This window comes from Triturus cristatus, chromosome 2_1 (assembly GCF_964204655.1).
Source record: "Triturus cristatus chromosome 2_1, aTriCri1.1, whole genome shotgun sequence".
NCBI lineage: Eukaryota > Metazoa > Chordata > Amphibia > Caudata > Salamandridae > Triturus > Triturus cristatus.
The window spans coordinates 289,582,553-289,600,756 of record NC_140581.1 but is presented as its reverse complement, the minus strand read 5'-3'; the positions used below and the strand labels follow the sequence as shown (position 1 = coordinate 289,600,756).

Sequence of the window (18,204 nt, the reverse complement as noted above, 5' to 3'; positions counted from 1 at the left end):
GCGGTCCTGTAAGCTTCTCGAGCTTCGCCACTCGGCTCCGCGCCCCTCTCGATCCCGGTCCAGGAGGAGGTCCAAGGATCGGTCGCGGAGCCGCAGCCGACGTCATCGATCGATCGTCTGGCTCCAAGTCTTCGGGTAAGTCGAAGCACTCCAAGAAGTCCAAGAGGCGACACCGCTCTTCGGTCTCCCCTCGCCGGTCGTGCGACTCGGCCGAGGGTCAGGGTGGTTCCACCCCCGCGGCTCCAGCGGAGCCGCAGGCGCCGTGCAAGTCCCCATACCCACCGGTCCCTGGGACTGACGCGACGCCGGCGGAAGTCAGTGCCTTCCTCTCGGCCATGAGGAACCTGGCTCCGCCGTCGACGCCCGCTGGCGCGCCTTCGGGCCCCGCGGACCCGACTGGGCAACCTTGCCTGCCGGCGGCTCCGGCCCCGGCGCCGTCGACGGCTCCGGCCTCGACGCCGCAAGTGCCCGAGGGACCCGTTCCCGAGTCCCCGCCGACGCCGGTCGACCTAGTCACGCCAGTTCAGCCCTGCTCTGGGCCCGGCGCCGTTACGGCGTCGATGGACGCCGCGTTCGGCGCCGCTGGAGACACATTTTGTCTATCGCCCGGCTCCGATCCTTCCTCCTGCATACCAGGAATCGGATGATGGGGGCGAATGGGAGGGATCCGAGGATCCTATGGCCGCTCAGGCTCAACTGTCACAGGACTGGGCAGATGAACTGGGGAGGCCAGTGGTCTGGATACCTCTCCGGACACTGGATTCATCTCTCCTCCGACTGTGGCTTCGGAGGAGGGTGCTGCTTTCTCTGTGGTGCTGCGCAAGGCGGCCGCAGCCCTTGGGCTCGAGCTACCTGCCGTGGCTGTGAGGACTAACGTCCTCACTGAGGTGCTTCAGTCTGCAGCAAGCTCCACTGAGCCTCTGCTGCCATTCAATGAGGCCCTCACTGACGTTCTGCAGGGCACCTGGTCCAAGCCCTCCACAGTTCCTCCTGTGGACAGGAACATCGCCAGGCGCCACCGCCCTGCTCCGGGCGACCCCAGTTTTCTGTCCCAACACCCTACCCCCGAGAGCCTGGTTATCCAGGCCTCTACCTCCCAATCCTCCTTCCCGACCGCTCCGCCGGACCGGGATTCCAAGAGGCTGGAACAGTTCGGCAAAAAGCTGTTCTCCTCCCTTAGTTTGGGTCTGCGGTCTTTGAACACCGCCTGCCTCTTGGACCGTTATTCCCACTCTCTGTGGGATACGGTGGAGGACGTGCTGCCCCTGTGTCCGGAGGAGGTCCAGACACGACTTACCCAGGCTCTGGCCGATGGGAGGGATGCAGCGCGACATGCTATCCGATGTGGGCTTGACGCTCTGGCCGATGGGAGGGATGCAGCGCGACATGCTATCCGATGTGGGCTTGACACTACGGACTCGCTGGGTAGGGCGATTTCTACCTCGGTGGCGCTTAGACGTCACGCCTGGCTGCGGTCCACGTCCTTTTCGGGCGATGTCCAGAGCACCCTCATGGACATGCCCTTTGATGGCACTCGCCTTTTCGGCGAGAAAGCGGACAGTGCGCTGAATCGCTTTAAGGACTCCCGGGCTACGGCCAAGTCCTTGGGCCTCTCGGCCCCGCGGTCGCAAACTTCCGCCTTTCGCCCCTTTCGTGGCCAAGGAAGGGGTGCCTCCTCACGTGCGCCTAGCCACCAGCCGCAGACCTAACCTGCGTGTGGTCGCGGACGTGGTTTCCGCCGAGGCGGTTCTGGAGGACGAAGCGGTCAGCCTACATCCACCCCGGCAGCATCCGCCTCAAAGCCTTCCTAGTCCGAGCTTTCAGGCCCATTCCACGCCAGTGGGCGGCAGAGTTCGCAATCACCTGCTCCACTGGCGGTCCATCACATCGGACAGGTGGGTGCTGCAAATCGTCCGAAGGGGCTACTCCCTCCCCTTCGAGACGACCCCTCCAGCTATGCCACCGCAGCACCACCGTATCTCGGGGGATCATTTGAATCTTCTCCACGAGGAAGTTTCGGCCCTCTTGGCCAAGGGGGCCGTCGAGCGCGTTCCGAGCCCAGAAGTAGATCGTGGTTGTTATTCCCACTACTTTCTGGTTCCCAAGAAGGGCAAAGGGGGCCTACGCCCTATCTTGGACCTCCGTAACGTCAATGTCTTCCTCCGGAAGGAAAGGTTCAAGATGTTAACTTTGGCTCAGGTTCTAGCTGCCCTAGACCCTGGAGACTGGATGGTAGCGTTGGACTTGCAGTACGCATATTTCCACATCCCCGTCCTGCCGGCCCACCGGCGTTACCTGCGGTTCACGGTGGGCCAAGAGCACTTTCAGTTTACCATGCTCCTCTTCGGCCTCACCAGTGCCCCTCGGGTGTTCACGAAAGTGATGGCGGTGGTCGCAGCTCATCTGCGCAGATCAGGGGTTCCAGTCTTCCCCTATCTCGACGACTGGTTGTTGAAGGCGGGCTCGCCCCAGACAGTCGTCTCCCACCTCCAGACTACGGCGGATCTCCTGCATTTGCTGGGATTTTCCATCAACGTGCCGAAGTCACACTTGAGTCCCTCTCAGAAGCTCCTCTTCATCGGAGCGGTTCTCGATTCGGCGCAGTTCCGGGTCTATCCGCCGGAACAGCGGGTCCGGGATATTCAGGCCCTGATTCCCATCTTTCGGCCTCTATCCTGGGTTTCGGTCAGGCTAGTGTTGCGGCTTCTGGGGCTGATGGCCTCCTGCATCCTACTAGTGCATCACGCCAGGCGGCGCATGCGGGCTCTGCAGTGGGACCTGAAGTTTCAGTGGGCCCAGCATCACGGCAACCTGTCCGACCATGTCTTGATCTCGGAGGGCACTGCACGGCAGTTGCAGTGGTGGCTCACAGACCGCGATTGGGTCAAGGGCAAGAGCCTCTCCCTTCCCCAACCGGAGCATGTCGTAGTGACGGATGCGTCCCTCCTGGGATGGGGTGGCCATATGGGAGAGGCGGAGATCAGAGGCCTCTGGTCTCCGGCGGAGTCTCATCTCCACATCAACCTGTTGGAGTTGAGAGCGATCCGACTTGCACTGAAAGCCTTCCTTCCCTCTGTCAGCGGAAGTGTCGTGCAGGTGTTCACAGACAACACCACCGCCATGTAGTATTGCAACAAACAGGGCGGGGTGGGGTCGTGGACCCTTTGTCAGGAGGCTCTGCGCCTCTGGACGTGGCTGGAACACCAGGGCGTCACCCTAGTGGTTCAACATCTGGCGGGTTCTCTGAACGCCAGAGCAGACAAACTCAGCCGCCGGTGCATGATGGATCACGAATGGCGTCTGAACTCTGAAGTGGCGCAAGGTCTCTTTCAGCAGTGGGGAGAGCCTTGGTTAGATCTATTCGCCACCGAAGAGAACGCGCAATGTCAGCAGTTCTGCGCGTTGGAATTTCCAAGGCGGCACTCGCTCGGCGACGCTTTTCGTCACGAGTGGAGTTGCGGTCTGTTGTACGCTTTTCCGCCTATACCACTTCTGCCCAGAGTGCTGAAGAAGATCAGGCACGACCGGGCCCAAGTCATCTTGGTGGCTCCGGATTGGGCACGAAGGTACTGGTATCCCTAGCTACTCAGTATGTTGACCGATCCTCCGATACGTCTGCCCCTTCGGGAGGATCTTCTGTCGCAGCAGCAGGGGACTGTCCTCCACCCGAACCTGTCCAGCCTCCACCTCCATGCGTGGAGATTGAGCGGCGGCAGTTGATGCCATTTGACTTGCCTCCTGAAGTCTGTGATATCATTCTGGCAGCCAGGCGTCCCTCCACAAAGACGGTATACGCCTGCCGGTGGAACAAATTTGTGGCATGGTGCACAGCAAAGGCTGTGGATCCCCTTTCCGCCCCTCTTTCTGAGGTTCTACTGTTTCTTCTTTCTTTGGCCCAGCAGGGCTCTGCCCTGGGCACCCTGAAAGGTTATCTTGCTGCCATCTCTGCCTTCTTGCGGCTTCCTGATCAGCCTTCTCTTTTCAAGTCCCCTGTAGTTACACGCTTTCTAAAAGGCATTACTCACACGTTCCCTTCTGTCCCTTTTGTAATGCCTCAGTGGGACTTGAATCTTGTTCTCACATTTCTAATGTGTGCTCCCTTTGAGCCTCTTCATAATTGTCCTCTTCGTCTGCTGACGCTTAAGACTGCTTTTCTGGTAGCCATCACCTCGGCTATACGGGTGAGTGAGCTCCAGGCTTTATCATCAAAGCCTTCTTTTCTCTCTGTTCATCCGGACAAGGTTGTCCTTCGGCCTCGTCCCTCCTTTCTTCCAAAAGTGGTGACTCCATTTCATCTTGGGCAGTCTGTCACCTTGCCCACCTTCTTTCCGCCTCCGCATCCTTCCAAAGAGGAAGAGAGGCTCCACCGTCTGGACCCAAAACGTGCGCTCTCCTTTTATCTGGACCGCACAAAGCAGTTCCGGGTGGACGACCAACTTTTCGTTGGATACGTGGGTGCTAAGAAGGGGAAAGCTGTGCACAAAAGGACCATCTCTCGGTGGGTCGTTTTGTGCATCAAAATTTGTTATTCCTTGGCAAAAAAGGACCCTCCTGTTGGGCTGCGCGCCCATTCTACTCGGGCCACAGCGGCTACTACTGCTTTGGGACGGGGTGTCCCTTTGCAGGACATCTGTCAGGCGGCGACGTGGGCTTCGCTACACACGTTTGCCAGGCATTATTGCATTGACAGCCAAGTCCGGAGGGATGGCTTCTTTGGCCGTTCTGTCCTCCAGGACTTTCTGGTGTGATCTTGGTTCGCAGACCCACCACCGGGGATGGTATTGCTTGGGTATCTATTCTAAGGTGAGGAATCTAACTAACGTGTTTCTTTCAGATGAACAAGTTACTTACCTTCGGTAACGATGTATCTGTAAGAAACATTAGTTAGTTAGATTCCTCACCGACCCACCCATCCTCCCCGTTCTGCGAACTGACATCTAGGGTTAAGGTTATCCTTTTCAGGCCCCTAGATTTTACTTTTGGCACCAGTGTCGGTCTTTGCATGGCTCTGCGTTCCTGGCGCGGAAAGCTATGTACAAGAACTGACGTCAGCGCGCGAGGGCGGCGTCTAAGTACTCCGACGTCATTCCGGCACCGGACGACGGACGCGGAGCCGCAGACGACGCCTAGCGACGGGCAAGGGGTATTGCTGACGAAAAATCTTCCGCATCCAGTCTGACGCCTGGGGATATTCTAAGGTGAGGAATCTAACTAACTAATGTTTCTTACAGATACATCGTTACCGAAGGTAAGTAACTTGTTCACCATGTTCACATTCCAAGGGCACCAGCTCTACGAAGCTTTCCGGCCCAAGGAGGCTAATCAGTAATTCATTCTGTGGGAGGGGGTGTACACACTCTTCCCGGACAGGCTTTTGTTCCGGGTCCCCTGAGAGCAAAGGCTCTCACCCTAGGAGTTCAGAACAGGTTCTTGGATGGCAGGCTTGCAGAAACCAATCAGCATCTACCAGAGGTATTAAGGTTTTCAGGGGGCACCCCTAAAGTGTCCTTTGCGCGCATGTATTAGCAAATCCGAAACTGGCATCGGTGCGGGTTTACCAATGTGAGATGCTTGAAGCCAAATATCCTTATGTTCAGTGAGCCATCATGTAGCTTTGAAACTCATTTTCACCAGTTTCCAGCACATGTTTGAAAGTGGCTTAGGGCTGTCAGGCCTGCTGTAGTGGTGACTATCAAATATTACAATAAGTGTTAGAGCACATGGCACACTGGGATGTGTGACATGAAGTGTTTTCACTTTAGTCTGCACCAAGACATGCAGCCTGCGATAGCAGCCCACATGTGCTTGGTGAGGGGTCCCTTAGGGTGGCACAATTCATGCTTCTGCCCTAAGAGACCCTCTTTAGACATTTCATGCTTCTGCCCTAAGAGACCCTCTTTAGTACCTCAGGCCCTAGGTACCAGGGGTACCATTTACTAAGGACTTACAGAGGGTCCCAAAGGGTTTGCCAATTTGGGGGAAAAATAACCTCTTTAGGGAAAGAACAGATACTGGTGACCTGGTTAGCAGGAACCCAGTACACTTCATTCAGAGTTGCATCAAATACTAGGGAAAAAGTGGGGGGTACTGCAACAAAAACCCAGTTTCCTGTACTCTCCATCTGCACACTGTAAAGTGCCTGATCGGTCAGTAGGGATTTGTGAGGAACTGGGGTTTATTATGTGGTGTGTGTGAGGAAACATTCTTTTTTTTGCAGGTTTCACCCCACTGTCCCCATTTTGACTGCTATATCCTAGTGTAATGGTACTGAAATTCCCGGAGTCCTGCTGGACTCATGCATGGTTGATTAAATTATATACCCAATTGGCATAGGTGCTAGGGGTACCTAATGCCTGTAAGTTACTGTCACTTGTGGACTACAGCATTAATTGTGCCACTGCAAACATGACAAATTAAAACATGTCTACCAACTCATACAGGCAGACTTACTCCGCTTTTGTGGTCCTATGATGAGAACAGGAAGTTCGACACAGTCTCTGCTTCGTGCTGGGATGGGGGATGACTTCTCCACGAACAGGACACCACAGACACAATGCTGTCTACACTTAAGCAAGGATTTGTAGGTGCAGTCCAACTTCAGTGCAGCCTCTTCTTTACCAGTTACAGTGTCAGCAGGGCAGTTCTCCTTCGTTCCTCTTTTCCAGTCCAAGCAAAATCTCAGTTCTGGGTGCCAAGGGTGCCTGTGTTTATGCCTAGTAAAAGCCCTTAGCGAAGGCCACGGTCACTAGCCAATGAGCTACCTGGTTCCCTACTGCCTTATGGCAACTTCCTGTGAAGTTTGGCATCTAACTATCCCAGAGGCTCTATTCTGCCCACTCCGAAGATGGGCAAACTCCTCTCTTGGTGTGTGCAGCTTGGTAGTCCACTATAGAGGTGTGACTACCTGAGGGCTACATGCTCATGGGAAAGCCGGTTTGGTTACTGTTTTCCCACTCTGATGCCGCAGTCAGCCTGTCTACCTACACAACAGAGCAGCCCCTCCCACATGTTTTTGCCAGTAGCCCTTTAAAGATGGCATCCCTTTGAAATTCTGCTTTTGTGCCAACACCTCGTGTGGATTCCTTCCAGGAGGAGGTAACACATCCTCCAGTGGCAGGCCTCCATTGCTACCTTTCCTGAGAGTTGTTCACATGTCTCCCTAGTAGGGCAGAAGGCTGTTTGGAATTTCAGTCCTTGAATGCAACTGTAAACGGGCATTGGAAACCTTGGACAACAAACTTGGCAACTTACTAAAGTTGCGCTTTGCACAACAGTGGCATTAAATTTAATTCAACCATATATTTGGATTTAATGCACTGATTGTTTTGATACCTGGAAGTACCAACCGCACTAGTCCCGATCAGGAGTTAGTAGGGTTGAAGTATCAACCTGTAACTCTATGCTTGCTAATGGGCCTACACACCTCTACTGTTAGAACATGTGAAACATGTACTTCTCTTTAATATGCTGCTCCCTGCCTTAGGACTCGATAGGCCTGCTGTAGGGATGCTTTATGCATATTAAAAATGAAGGTTTGGGATTTGCCATTGTTTTAAATGGCACAGTCGAGCAAACAGTATTTAAGTGGGCTACCAGTCTGCAGTGGCAGGCTGGGAGACAGGTGGTGTTGAGGGGGGGGCGTTTTAAATTACCACCACCTGATAGTCGTGGTACCATATACAAGGAACTTACAAGTAAATTAAGGGTATGCTAATAGGTGGTAGCCAATTAAGCATATACTTTTAAGGGTCAGAGCACATGCACTGATCGCTGATCAGCAGGGCTCAGGACATTTCAGAGCCATTACACCAATGCCTAGCAGTCAAAATAGGGGCAAAAAGTGGGGGTGAACCTGCAAAAAGCCTGTTTACTTTGAGAAAATTATTTTCCAGCACTGTGCTGTCACGTTGATGGGCAGGACTATGCACAGACTGAACCCCACTAACCTCACCTTAACTTCCTGGGCATAGCCACAGCTTAATTCTAGGTTGGCACAACTCTGTAGCATGTGCACCTCATTTGCCTTAACATCAATCGTCACCTTCTGCTATCCTTCACCACAAGAGATTCAATTTCTCATTTCATAGTTTGGCAGGTTCGACTACTGACTCAAACACCTGTTTAACAACGTGTTCAATGTGACTATTTTCTTTTTTTTAATCCTATTAGCCTGTTCATATATTCAAAGAATACTTGACCAACTGCGATCTATATTACTTTTTTACTGAAATCTTTTATCTACTGATTAAGTATTTTTTATTTTTTTTTGCTGCTGAAGTTTTATTTTTTTATTAGAAAAGTTATTGTACTTTGTACTTTAATTTTGTCTAAATTGTGACCTATGTAGAGCACTTACTTTTCTGGAGGATGCAACTTTGCTGTTTAATCCATGTTATCAAATGTGAGATAAGGATATTTTATGTAAAACACAATTTGGACTGTGGAGATAGCCAAACATGTATGTAATGTACTTCTTGTTTATAATCTCCTTGCCCTTAAAGGACCACGCCAATTAAAATACAACCAAGTATTCTGTGCAAATGATCAGGCAAATTTTATTTATAGGGCAATATTGGATCTTCAAACTGGGGTCTCAACTTACTTCAAGAGGAGAATGTGATTCCAGATATTATAGCTCTCGCACAGCAATGTGAGGTTCTCTCTGTTAGGGGGTATGTATGTTTATCTTACTATTAAATTAAACTTTCTTCAGCATTTTTAAAAAACAAAGCACCGTTTTGAATGTAAGGATACCTTAATTTGTTTCTAATGCTTTTTCAGTATTTGCAGAATTCAACATTTAGTGATTATAATGATGTCTGTTGGAGAGTTCATTGAAGGTATTCACTTGTGAGTTTTGTTTATTTCAGGTATGCTCTTCTGATCTTTGGTTGATCCCCCAACTTTTTCTGTGATCACTAGTGCCCAGTATGTTCTTCTGGAGGAGTTGCTGTCTGAGTGCTTAGGCATGCCTGCTGCACCATTTATCATTGCTGCAATCTTAGTCTATCTCCAGTTTACTTAACGTAAATAAAAAAAAGAAATTTATGGGCATTTTTTATTCCTGAAGATACCAATCACTATATATGCCTCTGGTTACTAATACAGTATTAAAGCAAAAACATTGGTCTGTGGATGGTCAACACTCATGATAGTGCACAAAAAGATTAGTTTGAATTCCTTACCCACATTATGTGGCATGCTGCAGTCTTAGACTTGCCTTGAGGTTCTTTGGAGCCTGTTGGAGGCAGTAGTGTTGAGCTTATTCCTTATTTAATGATGTATTGCATAAATCCTACTCCTCTTCTTTATTATCAGTATCTGATAGAGACATCTAGCTGCAGATTCCTTATCTTAGAATCTTCCCCAGGTGCCAGTCTGGATCCTGAAATTTTCTCAACAGTACCTCAGTGTGTCGATGGAGGGCTTCCAGCAACTCCGCAGTGACGTTGTCTGCGGAATGTGATGTCTTTAGAGTCCATTAAAGCTCTCCCCTGATACTCTTCTCCGCGCTAACACGCGCATCCGCACTGCAGTTCCTCTGGCCATGTTTGGCCTTTTTTTCAGCCACGGAGCAGTGTGCCTTTCTATAATGACCTCTGGTTCAAGCCTGGTGGGTCCTGTGGTCAACAATTGTCCGCCACGGAGCCTCACTGGATTTTCATGTGGTGTCTGGGTGAGCACCATGACTCCTACGAGTGCGACTCCTGTCAACAGCTCTGAGTGAAAGCACTCCGAGAACGCTAGATGAAGCTTCTGGCGGCATGGATGTCAGTCTTCAAGGTCTTCTCATCTTCCTAGGTTCCCTAAGTGTTCTAGGGACCGACCGTGCGTCTGTTCTAGGAGCTTTTCCCGTGGGCGTCATTTACCATTGACATACAGAGGTAAGTTTTGGCACAGATGGTCAAAGTTGCGACGCCTCCCACCTTTGTCGCCTACTTCTTGATCCCCACTCTTCTGTTGAAGTGACGAGACATGTGTCCGACTCTCGTCTCCCCACCTATCCTGAGGATGGGGCATCTTTGGCCCAGATAAAACTATATTCTCAATCTCTTCTTTCTTTTCTTGAGTCATGACCTCCCTCCGGAACGCCCTCAGGCCCCACAGAAGTGGTTTTCCCTCGGCTTTAGGTCGACCTCTGGCACCTGGACACCTTAACTGCGCTGCTGCACAGCCCATCTGATAGAGACTACTAGCCGCAGATTCCTTAATGCAGAATTATCCCCAGGCGTGAGACTGGATCCGGAAAACTTTCTTGCCCAGCGTCTCTGCGCGCTGGTGGTCAGTACCTCGTGACTCCGCCCCGACGTCTTCCACGGGCGTGACGTCAGCGAGGTCACATAAGCCCCACCTTGTTGCGCTGACGTCAGTTTTCTTCTTTTCCGCATGCAACGTGGTTCCGGATCGTGTTCCTGGCCTGTTTTCAGGCCCCCTTTTTTACACTTTGCGTCTTCTGGTGAACAGTGTGCGAATGCCTTCGGGCTTCAAGACGTGCTCGTCATGTGCGCGCCAGATGTCGGTGACGGACCCTCACTCCATCTGTATGTGTTGTTTGGGGGAGCACCACGACTCCACGGACTGCGAGGCTTGTCAGCAGATGAAGCCGAATCCCGGCGGGAGCGCCAAATGAAACTCCTCTCGGTCCGCATGTCCAGGTCGACGTCGTCGCCTCGTCCGTCCCCCCCAGGGCCGCAAGGGCGTCGCTCACCTGTTGGTAAGTGTCGCAGTTTGTCCCCGAGGCCCGGTCCCTGGCCTGTGGGGGGCCGCGGGCTCTCTGCGGGTTGTGTGGCACCGCGCGTCGCCATCCTACCCGCCGTACCCCGGCGCAGGGGCGACCAGAGCCCAGATGGAGGCCTATGCAGTGGCCTTGAAGGCCTCTTTGGCTCCTCCATCTTCTCCTCTTCTTCCTGGGACGTCTGTGGATCCCTTGGCGTGTGCGGGGACTTCTGTGGCATTGCCGGCGGCTCCGGCAGGTTCGGCTCCAGGTTCTGGAGATGTGGTGCTGTTGGGGTGCGGCCCTCCGGGGTTCCCCCCTTCGGACCACGGCGCCTCTGCTTTGCCGCAGACTCCTGCGGGGGTCCCTGTGGTGTCGTGGGAGGTTGCCGGGGCCCGAGGCTCATCCACGAGTCCCCCTCGGTCCTCTGGGAGGGCGGCGGCTTTGTCTGAGGCCGAGCTGATGCCGCTCAGGCGCATGTGGCTGCTGGCCCTGGCGGCTCCTCAGGGGCCGGCTAGGGGTGGGGCGTGTCCCCGGGCCCCCCTTGTCTCTCCACGCAGGCGGCTGCCTCGTCGGAGGTTGAATCGACGCCTTTTCAGCGCCGTTCCTTGGCCACCCCGGCTCCGACCCTGCCCCGTTTTCCCGTGGCAGAGGTCGTTTCGGCATCCCATTTGGCACCGGTCGACATTGAACTGATGCCGGTGATGGATTCTATGGCGCCGTGCCAGCGTCGGGTCGTTGATTCGTCTTCGGACGCCCCCTCTTCTCCAGACGTTCGGCAACTGTTTCATCTTCTCCGGAGACGGGACGCCGCGTTGTGGCTTTTTCCCCGGTGTCTTGCAAGGATGGCTCTTCACCGTCCCCGCGCCCGCAGTCTTTACTGGAGGCGCCTCGGGTTCTCCACTCGTCGGGCAACCTTCCCCCATTCCGAGCTTGGCCTTTTCTTCCTCCGGTTGGGCTGGGAGCCGGCCGGCTTAGCTTACAGCAGTCGCCCATCGAGGAATTGCTTTTCCCACCGCGTTGCCCTACGGAGGCGAGTGCTGCCTTCGCCCGGGCTGTCTCCACGGCTGCGGGAATCCTGCGCATGGGTGATCCGGCTGCCCATTTCCCCACGGATCATTTACTGGAGGTTCTCCATCGGGGCTCTGGTGGACGGGAGCTGCTTCTTCCCTTCGAGGCTTCGCTCCATAATTCTCTCTTGGGGGCCTGGGGGCATCCTGCCACGGATGACCCGGTGACCCAGCCACTTCTACACCGTCCTGCTCCGCATGATCCTGTCTGCCTTTCCTTCCACCCTTCTACCAGGGGCCCTCTTTTGCAGACTGGCTTTCCCTCTTTGCCATCGGTGTTGTCTCCTCCGTCTCGGGAGGCCCGGTGGTTGGATTCTTGGGGGCGCAACATCTTTGCCTCCTCCAGTGTTGCCTTGTGGGCACTTAACACGCTTTGTGTCTTGGCCAGAGCCACTTCTTGCTTGTGGGATTCGGTGGAGTCCCTTCTGTCTTCCGCTTCTCAGGAGGGTGCCTGCGCTGATCTGCGGCACCATGTGTTGGATGGCAGGGAGCTGGCGGCGTTTATTGTTCACTCGGTTCTGGACATTTCGGAGGTGCTTGGTCGCACTATGGGTTCTTCTGTGGCCCTCCGTCGCCATGCTTGGCTGAGGGATAGTGTTTTCCCTGAGAATGTTAGGGAGCGGCTGGTTGACCTTCCCTTCGATGGCTCTTATGTTTCACGCCCCTGCGGATTCTGCAAATCAGAGGTTCCTTGCGGGGCTTCGGCCTCCTCCTCCTCCCCCCCCCCTCCTCCTCAGTGACCTGGATGTCGGCCTAGTGACGAGTTGCCCCGGTTGTGTGTTCTGTGTGGTTGGTGTGCCTTTAGGGTTCTTTCGTTGGCCCTTTGGTGCTGTTGGCTGCTGGTCCGGCCCTTTTTTGACTTGTGATTTTGGCTGTTGGTAAGCCTGGTAGGCCCTGAGATTAGGCCTTCTGCGTCTTCTTTATTGGCTGATTGGTATGCCATCTGCGGATTTCTCTTGCAGGTCTTCTGTTTGTCCTCTGCTGTGGAAATTGTTTCCTAAGAGGTGTTCCCATGTTTCTTGGGACGTAACCTACCCTATGTGAGGTACTTGTAGCTATTACATAGGTCTGTCTTGTGCTGGGGAGGTATGGTTGCCCTTTTCGGGTTCCGTGCTCCCCGCTGCGTCATGGTATGTTGCAGGTGCGATCTTCTTGCCGACTGTCTTGAAGCAGCTTGCGCTCAGTCTGTCCTTCTCCTTGTCGCTACGTCGCTAGGCTGGTTTGGTCTGCTGTCTGCGGCATCGTGTTGTGGCAGTTACACACTTCTGTCCTGTGTTTCGGCTTGGTCCTCTGTATGGTGCTCCAGAGGGTCTGGCTTTCCTTGTCTTCTGTGACCTTCCTCCGTCTCTCTCCCTTTCTTTTCTACCGGGGTTTTTCCCCCTCCCCCTTCTTTCGTGGGTCAGTGTGTGTGTGTCTCTGTCGGTAAAATACCTTCACCTCGCATCCTTGACCCCGCATGCTGTAACAACTCATACCATTACTCCACAAGTCGTTACAACGACTTGCGGAGGGGGGAGAAGGTGTTGGATTTAAAATCCAACACCTTCCCTACAGTCCGCACAGACTGGAGTTGGAATAGTAAATTTTACTATTCCAACATTCAGCGTCCCCCCTCCGCAAGTCGTTGTAACGACTTGCAGGATAATGGTATGCGTTGTCACAACGAGGTCGTTATTACGACCGCATTGTGGCAGCATGTGGGATAATGGTATGCGGAGTGAAGAGGCATATTCGTCACAGTCCCGTCCTGGCCCTCTGCCTTTGGCTGGCGTCTGACTTGGCCTGGGTGCACTGTTCCATGGTGTCGCCTGCTGCTGGCGGCCCATGCCCGTGCAAGCCTGCTTGTTCTACCCCACCGTTGTGGTCTTGATGTGTTCCCTTGTGCCCCTGCCTCTGGTTCCGCTGGGGCTTTGCGCAACGGTGCCTTTCTTCTTCCGTCTGTACTGTTGGCGGTGAAGCCCTTACGGCCTTGTCCGCTGCTTGCGGCCGAGGTGTGTTCAGCTCTTTTCTATATCTGTATATGTGCTTTTTACGGTTGGTCCTGCCTCTGGTTCTACCTCTTCCCACTGGGTTCGAGGTGGTCCTTGTGTTCCTTGAGGCTTTTAGGGAGCTGTCTGCCCCTGTGGGTTGTTAGGCAGTTCTCCCTTGGTTGGGCGTATGATTTCCTGGCCTTTTCCTTCTTGTCCTTGTGCCATGTCCCCTCCTGGGGCCCTGGGTCTCTCCTGGTGGGGAGGTTCTCTCGTAGGCCCTCCTCCCCTCTGGGTATGGCTATGGTATCTATTCTACGTTAAGGAATCTGCGGCTAGTAGTCTCTATCAGATGTACAAGTTACTTACCTTCGGTAACAATGTATCTGGTAGAGACGATTCTAGCTGCAGATTCCTTCACGACCCGCCCTTCCTCCCCATTCTGCGTGGACCCTCAGTGTGGTTTTCTGCACTCGCCTCCCTCTGGGTGGCTTGTCTTCTGTGGGTGTCTTTTTTGTTTTCTCCAGCCGGGCTTCCCCCCCAGCTGGTTTCTCTCCAGTGTCGGAGCTCTTTTTCTCCTTGAAGTTAAACTTTCTGGTCCTCTACGTTGGGGGTTCTTTTGCCTGTCTTTTGTCCCCCTGCTCTTTTCAAGGGCTCTGGCCCTCCTTGACTGTTTAGTCGGGGGTGGATTGCTGTTGCACCTCTGTTCCGGGCTTGTGGCTCTTTGCTGTGTGGTCTGTGGTTGCAGACTCTCCCTCTTTCTCTTACGGCACTTTCCCATGCTTGTGCCTCCAGACTGGCTGTCACCTTGGCTTCCACGGGGGTTCCATGGAGTGGTACTTTGCGCTTCCCTGCTGTGGCATTCCTGCTGTGGCTTTCCTGCTGTGGCCTTCTGGTGCTTTGGTGCTAACTAGTGCTTTCGCCTTGGCTTGCACAGTTGCCCCTCATAGGTGCTCTGCTCTTTCCCTGCTTTGGCTTCCTGTTGTAGCCTCCTGGCGCCTCGGTGCCAACTGGTGCTGTTCCTCACCTTTTGTCTCTCTTTTTGTTTCTCTGGTTTTTTCACACACTGTTCCCATGCTTTCCTCAGTTTTGTTGTGATGGCTCCATGTATTGGCGCGGAAAAGTTCTCCGAAGCAAACTGACGTCAGCGTGCCGAGGTGGGGCTTATGTAACCTCGCTGACGTCACGCCTGCGGAAGACGTCGGGCGGAGTCGCGAGGTACCGCACCCGGCGCGCAGAGATGCTGGGCAAGAAAGTTTTCTGGGTCCAGTCTCACGCCTGGGGATAATTCTACGTTAAGGAATCTGCGGCTAGAATCGTCTCTACCAGATACATTGTTACCAAAGGTAAGTAACTTGTACATCACCGCTCCTACCGTTAGCTCCTGCTTCTGGTCTACCAATGCCAATGTTGACGTCCCACTGTCTGCTGGCTCCGATTGTGGTGCTATTGACGCTCCTTCCGACATTGCGGTGTCGCCTTCTCGGCATTGTTAGGCTTCCGTTCCGATACAGATGGAGCCGACCTTCTCAGACTCCCTTCCTCTTGGTTTTCCTTCTGAGGACCATTGCAGGAAACCCACCTCCATATATATTGCACCACAATGGAATACACTGTGCCAAGAGGTTGGCGAGACCTTTGTTGGTTTGGAGTAAAGTCAAAAGTAGATAATACGGGGCGTGGCCTGCAGCCAAGGAAGATGGCCTCACACTAGGGGAGCAGAGCAGCCGATCCTGACATAACACCCCAAATCCGTCATAATCCGACAGTATTGGCGGCAACTACCGCCTTGTGTAGATGGAGGGAAGAGGTGGACAGCCTCCGACGCCTGTGTCGATCCGCTGCGGGCGTCCTTTGGCAGCCGGGCGGGATCGCGGCCGGTGAGCCTGGTGTCGACAAGATGGTGTCTGTCGCGGCTGAGCCCCGGCCCTGAAGCATCGCACGGTGAGGATGAGTTCAGGAGGCGGCTGCCGGGAAGAAGAGGTGCCGGGCAGTGTCGACCCAGTAGCGCTTACACTGCAGAGGTGGTGGCTTATCGGCCAACGGACTCCGGGCTCGGCGGCGGCGGTCGCGTTGGACTATGTGACCGCCCCCCGGCCTGTTCCGATCCTACTAGCTGATGACAACGCGGGAGCTGTGGAGACCTGGGCGCGCCGAGGACAGGAGCGCCGCGGCGGGTCCCGCGCATTATAAGTGGCACAGGAGAGGGCCGCAGGAAAGGACTTGGCCATACAGCACGGCATTACGCCGGAGGCGCCCGGTAATCATCGGACGGGCGGACGGAGCCCGGTGGGGCCTGAGAAGCTGGAGCGTGGCTTGGACTGAGGCGCCCGTAGCCAGGTGAGAGAGCAACAAGGGCCCGGGACCCATACAGCGGCAGCACATAGAGGGGGAGAGTGTTCCCAGTGCCAGCGGGTGCACGATAGCAGCACTGAGTGGCGAGGGGGACTAAACCGGCAGTTGACAGGCTGCACTAGGTACCTGTGATAACAGCGGCACGAGGTGCAACGGGGCATTGGGGCTACCTCTGGAGGACCCACCGCAGCGGGGAGAGCGGGAGCGGCCACTGGGTGGTGCCTGCTACGGTGCCTTGGAGTGCTGGGACTCAAAACCGTGCATAAAGGACCGGTGACTGGAGAGTAACTGCGAGCTGCACTCTGGGCTCCACGGAGGAACTTGTGGAGCCCTGTCGGGAGTACCCCCGCAGAGCATCTGGCTCCAATCAGCCTGCGAGCTCCCACGAGTAGGGTGGGCATTGGGAGCGACGCCTGCCAGTGACTCGGTTCAGGGTACGGAGGGCCCGGTCGCGGGAGCCTAGGACGGGCCGGAGAGTGGGGCCCAGCGGATAGCGGCGAGCATCGAGGCACTCCTCAAGATCATGGGTCATACTAGACCGCAATCTCGGAGCCAAACAAACCACATCGACAAGTACACAGTCAACATGGGCAAGGAGGACGACCAGCAATGCGGGCACCAGCAGTGCGAAGCGGCCGACGACGGGCCGGATCCATCACTCAAAGACATAATGTTGGCTATTCAGGAAATGCGCAGCGCCCTGAAAGATATGCGTGGCACCATGGAGCCCAACTTGGATTCTGTAACAGAGGAAGTCAGTCTCCTCCGAGCGGACTTTAGTAAAATGTCAGACAAGGTCGCGGAGGCTGAGAGCGGCATCGGCAGCTTACAATCCATCAGAAGAACAAGTTACTTACCTTCGGTAGCGCCTTTTCTGGTGGATACAGTATCTGCCTGTGGATTCCTCACTGGCCCACCCGCCTCCCCGTTGTCCACCTTTGTATACCTTTAAAGGATGCTTTGTTTGACATGTTGTTTTACATTGTATCTTCTTTCTATCTGGTACACTTACAGGAAATGCTGATGTTCTTTAGCTTTCCTTTTTGTATATGTACTATGTATATTTGTTCGAATGTTGTATACTATGTATACTTTGATTCTGTTGTCGGTCCACCTGTTCGCCTCGGAGGCACGGTAAAAATGGGTGGAACTGGCGTCATCACGCCGACATGGCTCTCTTATGGCTCCGGTGACGTCATACGGAGTCGCGAGCGGAGCTGTGGTATTATGACGTCCACGTCGGCGTGGAGAGAGAGGTGGGGAAAAAATTACGTGGAATGCTGGCGCAGGGGATATTCACAAGGTGAGGAATCCACAGGCAGATACTGTATCCACCAGGAAAAGCGTTACCGAAGGTAAGTAACTTGTTCTTTAGCCTCAATCCTGGATTTCGGTGAGGTTTACTCAGAGGCTGTTACGTTTCATGGCCTCCTGCATTCTGTTGGGAAGACACGCCAGGTGGCGTATGCTGGCTCTGCAGTGGGACTTGAAGTGCCAATGGGCACAGCATCGGGGAAATCTCACCGACGTGATCCGAAAGGAACTGCGAAGGATCTGCAGTGGTGGTTAACAAACTACGATTGGGTCTGTGACAGACCTCTCTTCCTTCCCCAACCAGATTTTATAGTTGTGATGGATGTGCCACTTCTTGGATGGGGCGGCCACATAGGAGAGGTAGTGATCAGGGGTCACTGATCTCCGGCGCAGATGGGACTCCACATAAACCTGTTGGAGCTCCGAGCGATTCGGTTGGCATTGAAGGCATTTCTTCCCTCTGTCAAGGGGAAGCTGGTGCAGGTGTTCACGGACAACACCACTGCCATGTGGTACTTCAACAAGCAGGGCGGGGTGGTGTCGTGGACTTTGTCTAGAGGCCCTGCGTCTCTGGACATGGCTGGAACAGCAGGGCATAACCCTGGTGTTTCAACACCTGGCAGGTTCTCTGAATGCCAGGGCGGTGTTGTGTAGTTCCTATATTACCCATATAGGATCTACGCTTTCGGATAACATAAACTGTAGGATTGGTGGCAGACTGGCTCTGAGCACCCCCACCGAGAATGCTAGCCTTTCTGTTTTTAGCTAGCTCACAGTGCCACTA

At 54.1% G+C, this 18,204-nt stretch overlaps 1 protein-coding gene across 4 annotated transcripts in view; it reads left to right on the top strand.

The window, feature by feature from the left end:
• RICTOR (RPTOR independent companion of MTOR complex 2) overlaps positions 1–18,204 on the top strand; it is a 1,453,900-nt gene that overhangs the window by 687,610 nt on the left and 748,086 nt on the right. For all 4 annotated transcript variants that reach the window (XM_085631131.1, XM_085631133.1, XM_085631132.1 and 1 more), the window contains exon 29: positions 8,566–8,672. In XM_085631131.1, the coding sequence (XP_085487257.1) occupies positions 8,566–8,672 (107 nt within the window). The remainder of the gene's footprint in view (positions 1–8,565; positions 8,673–18,204) is intronic.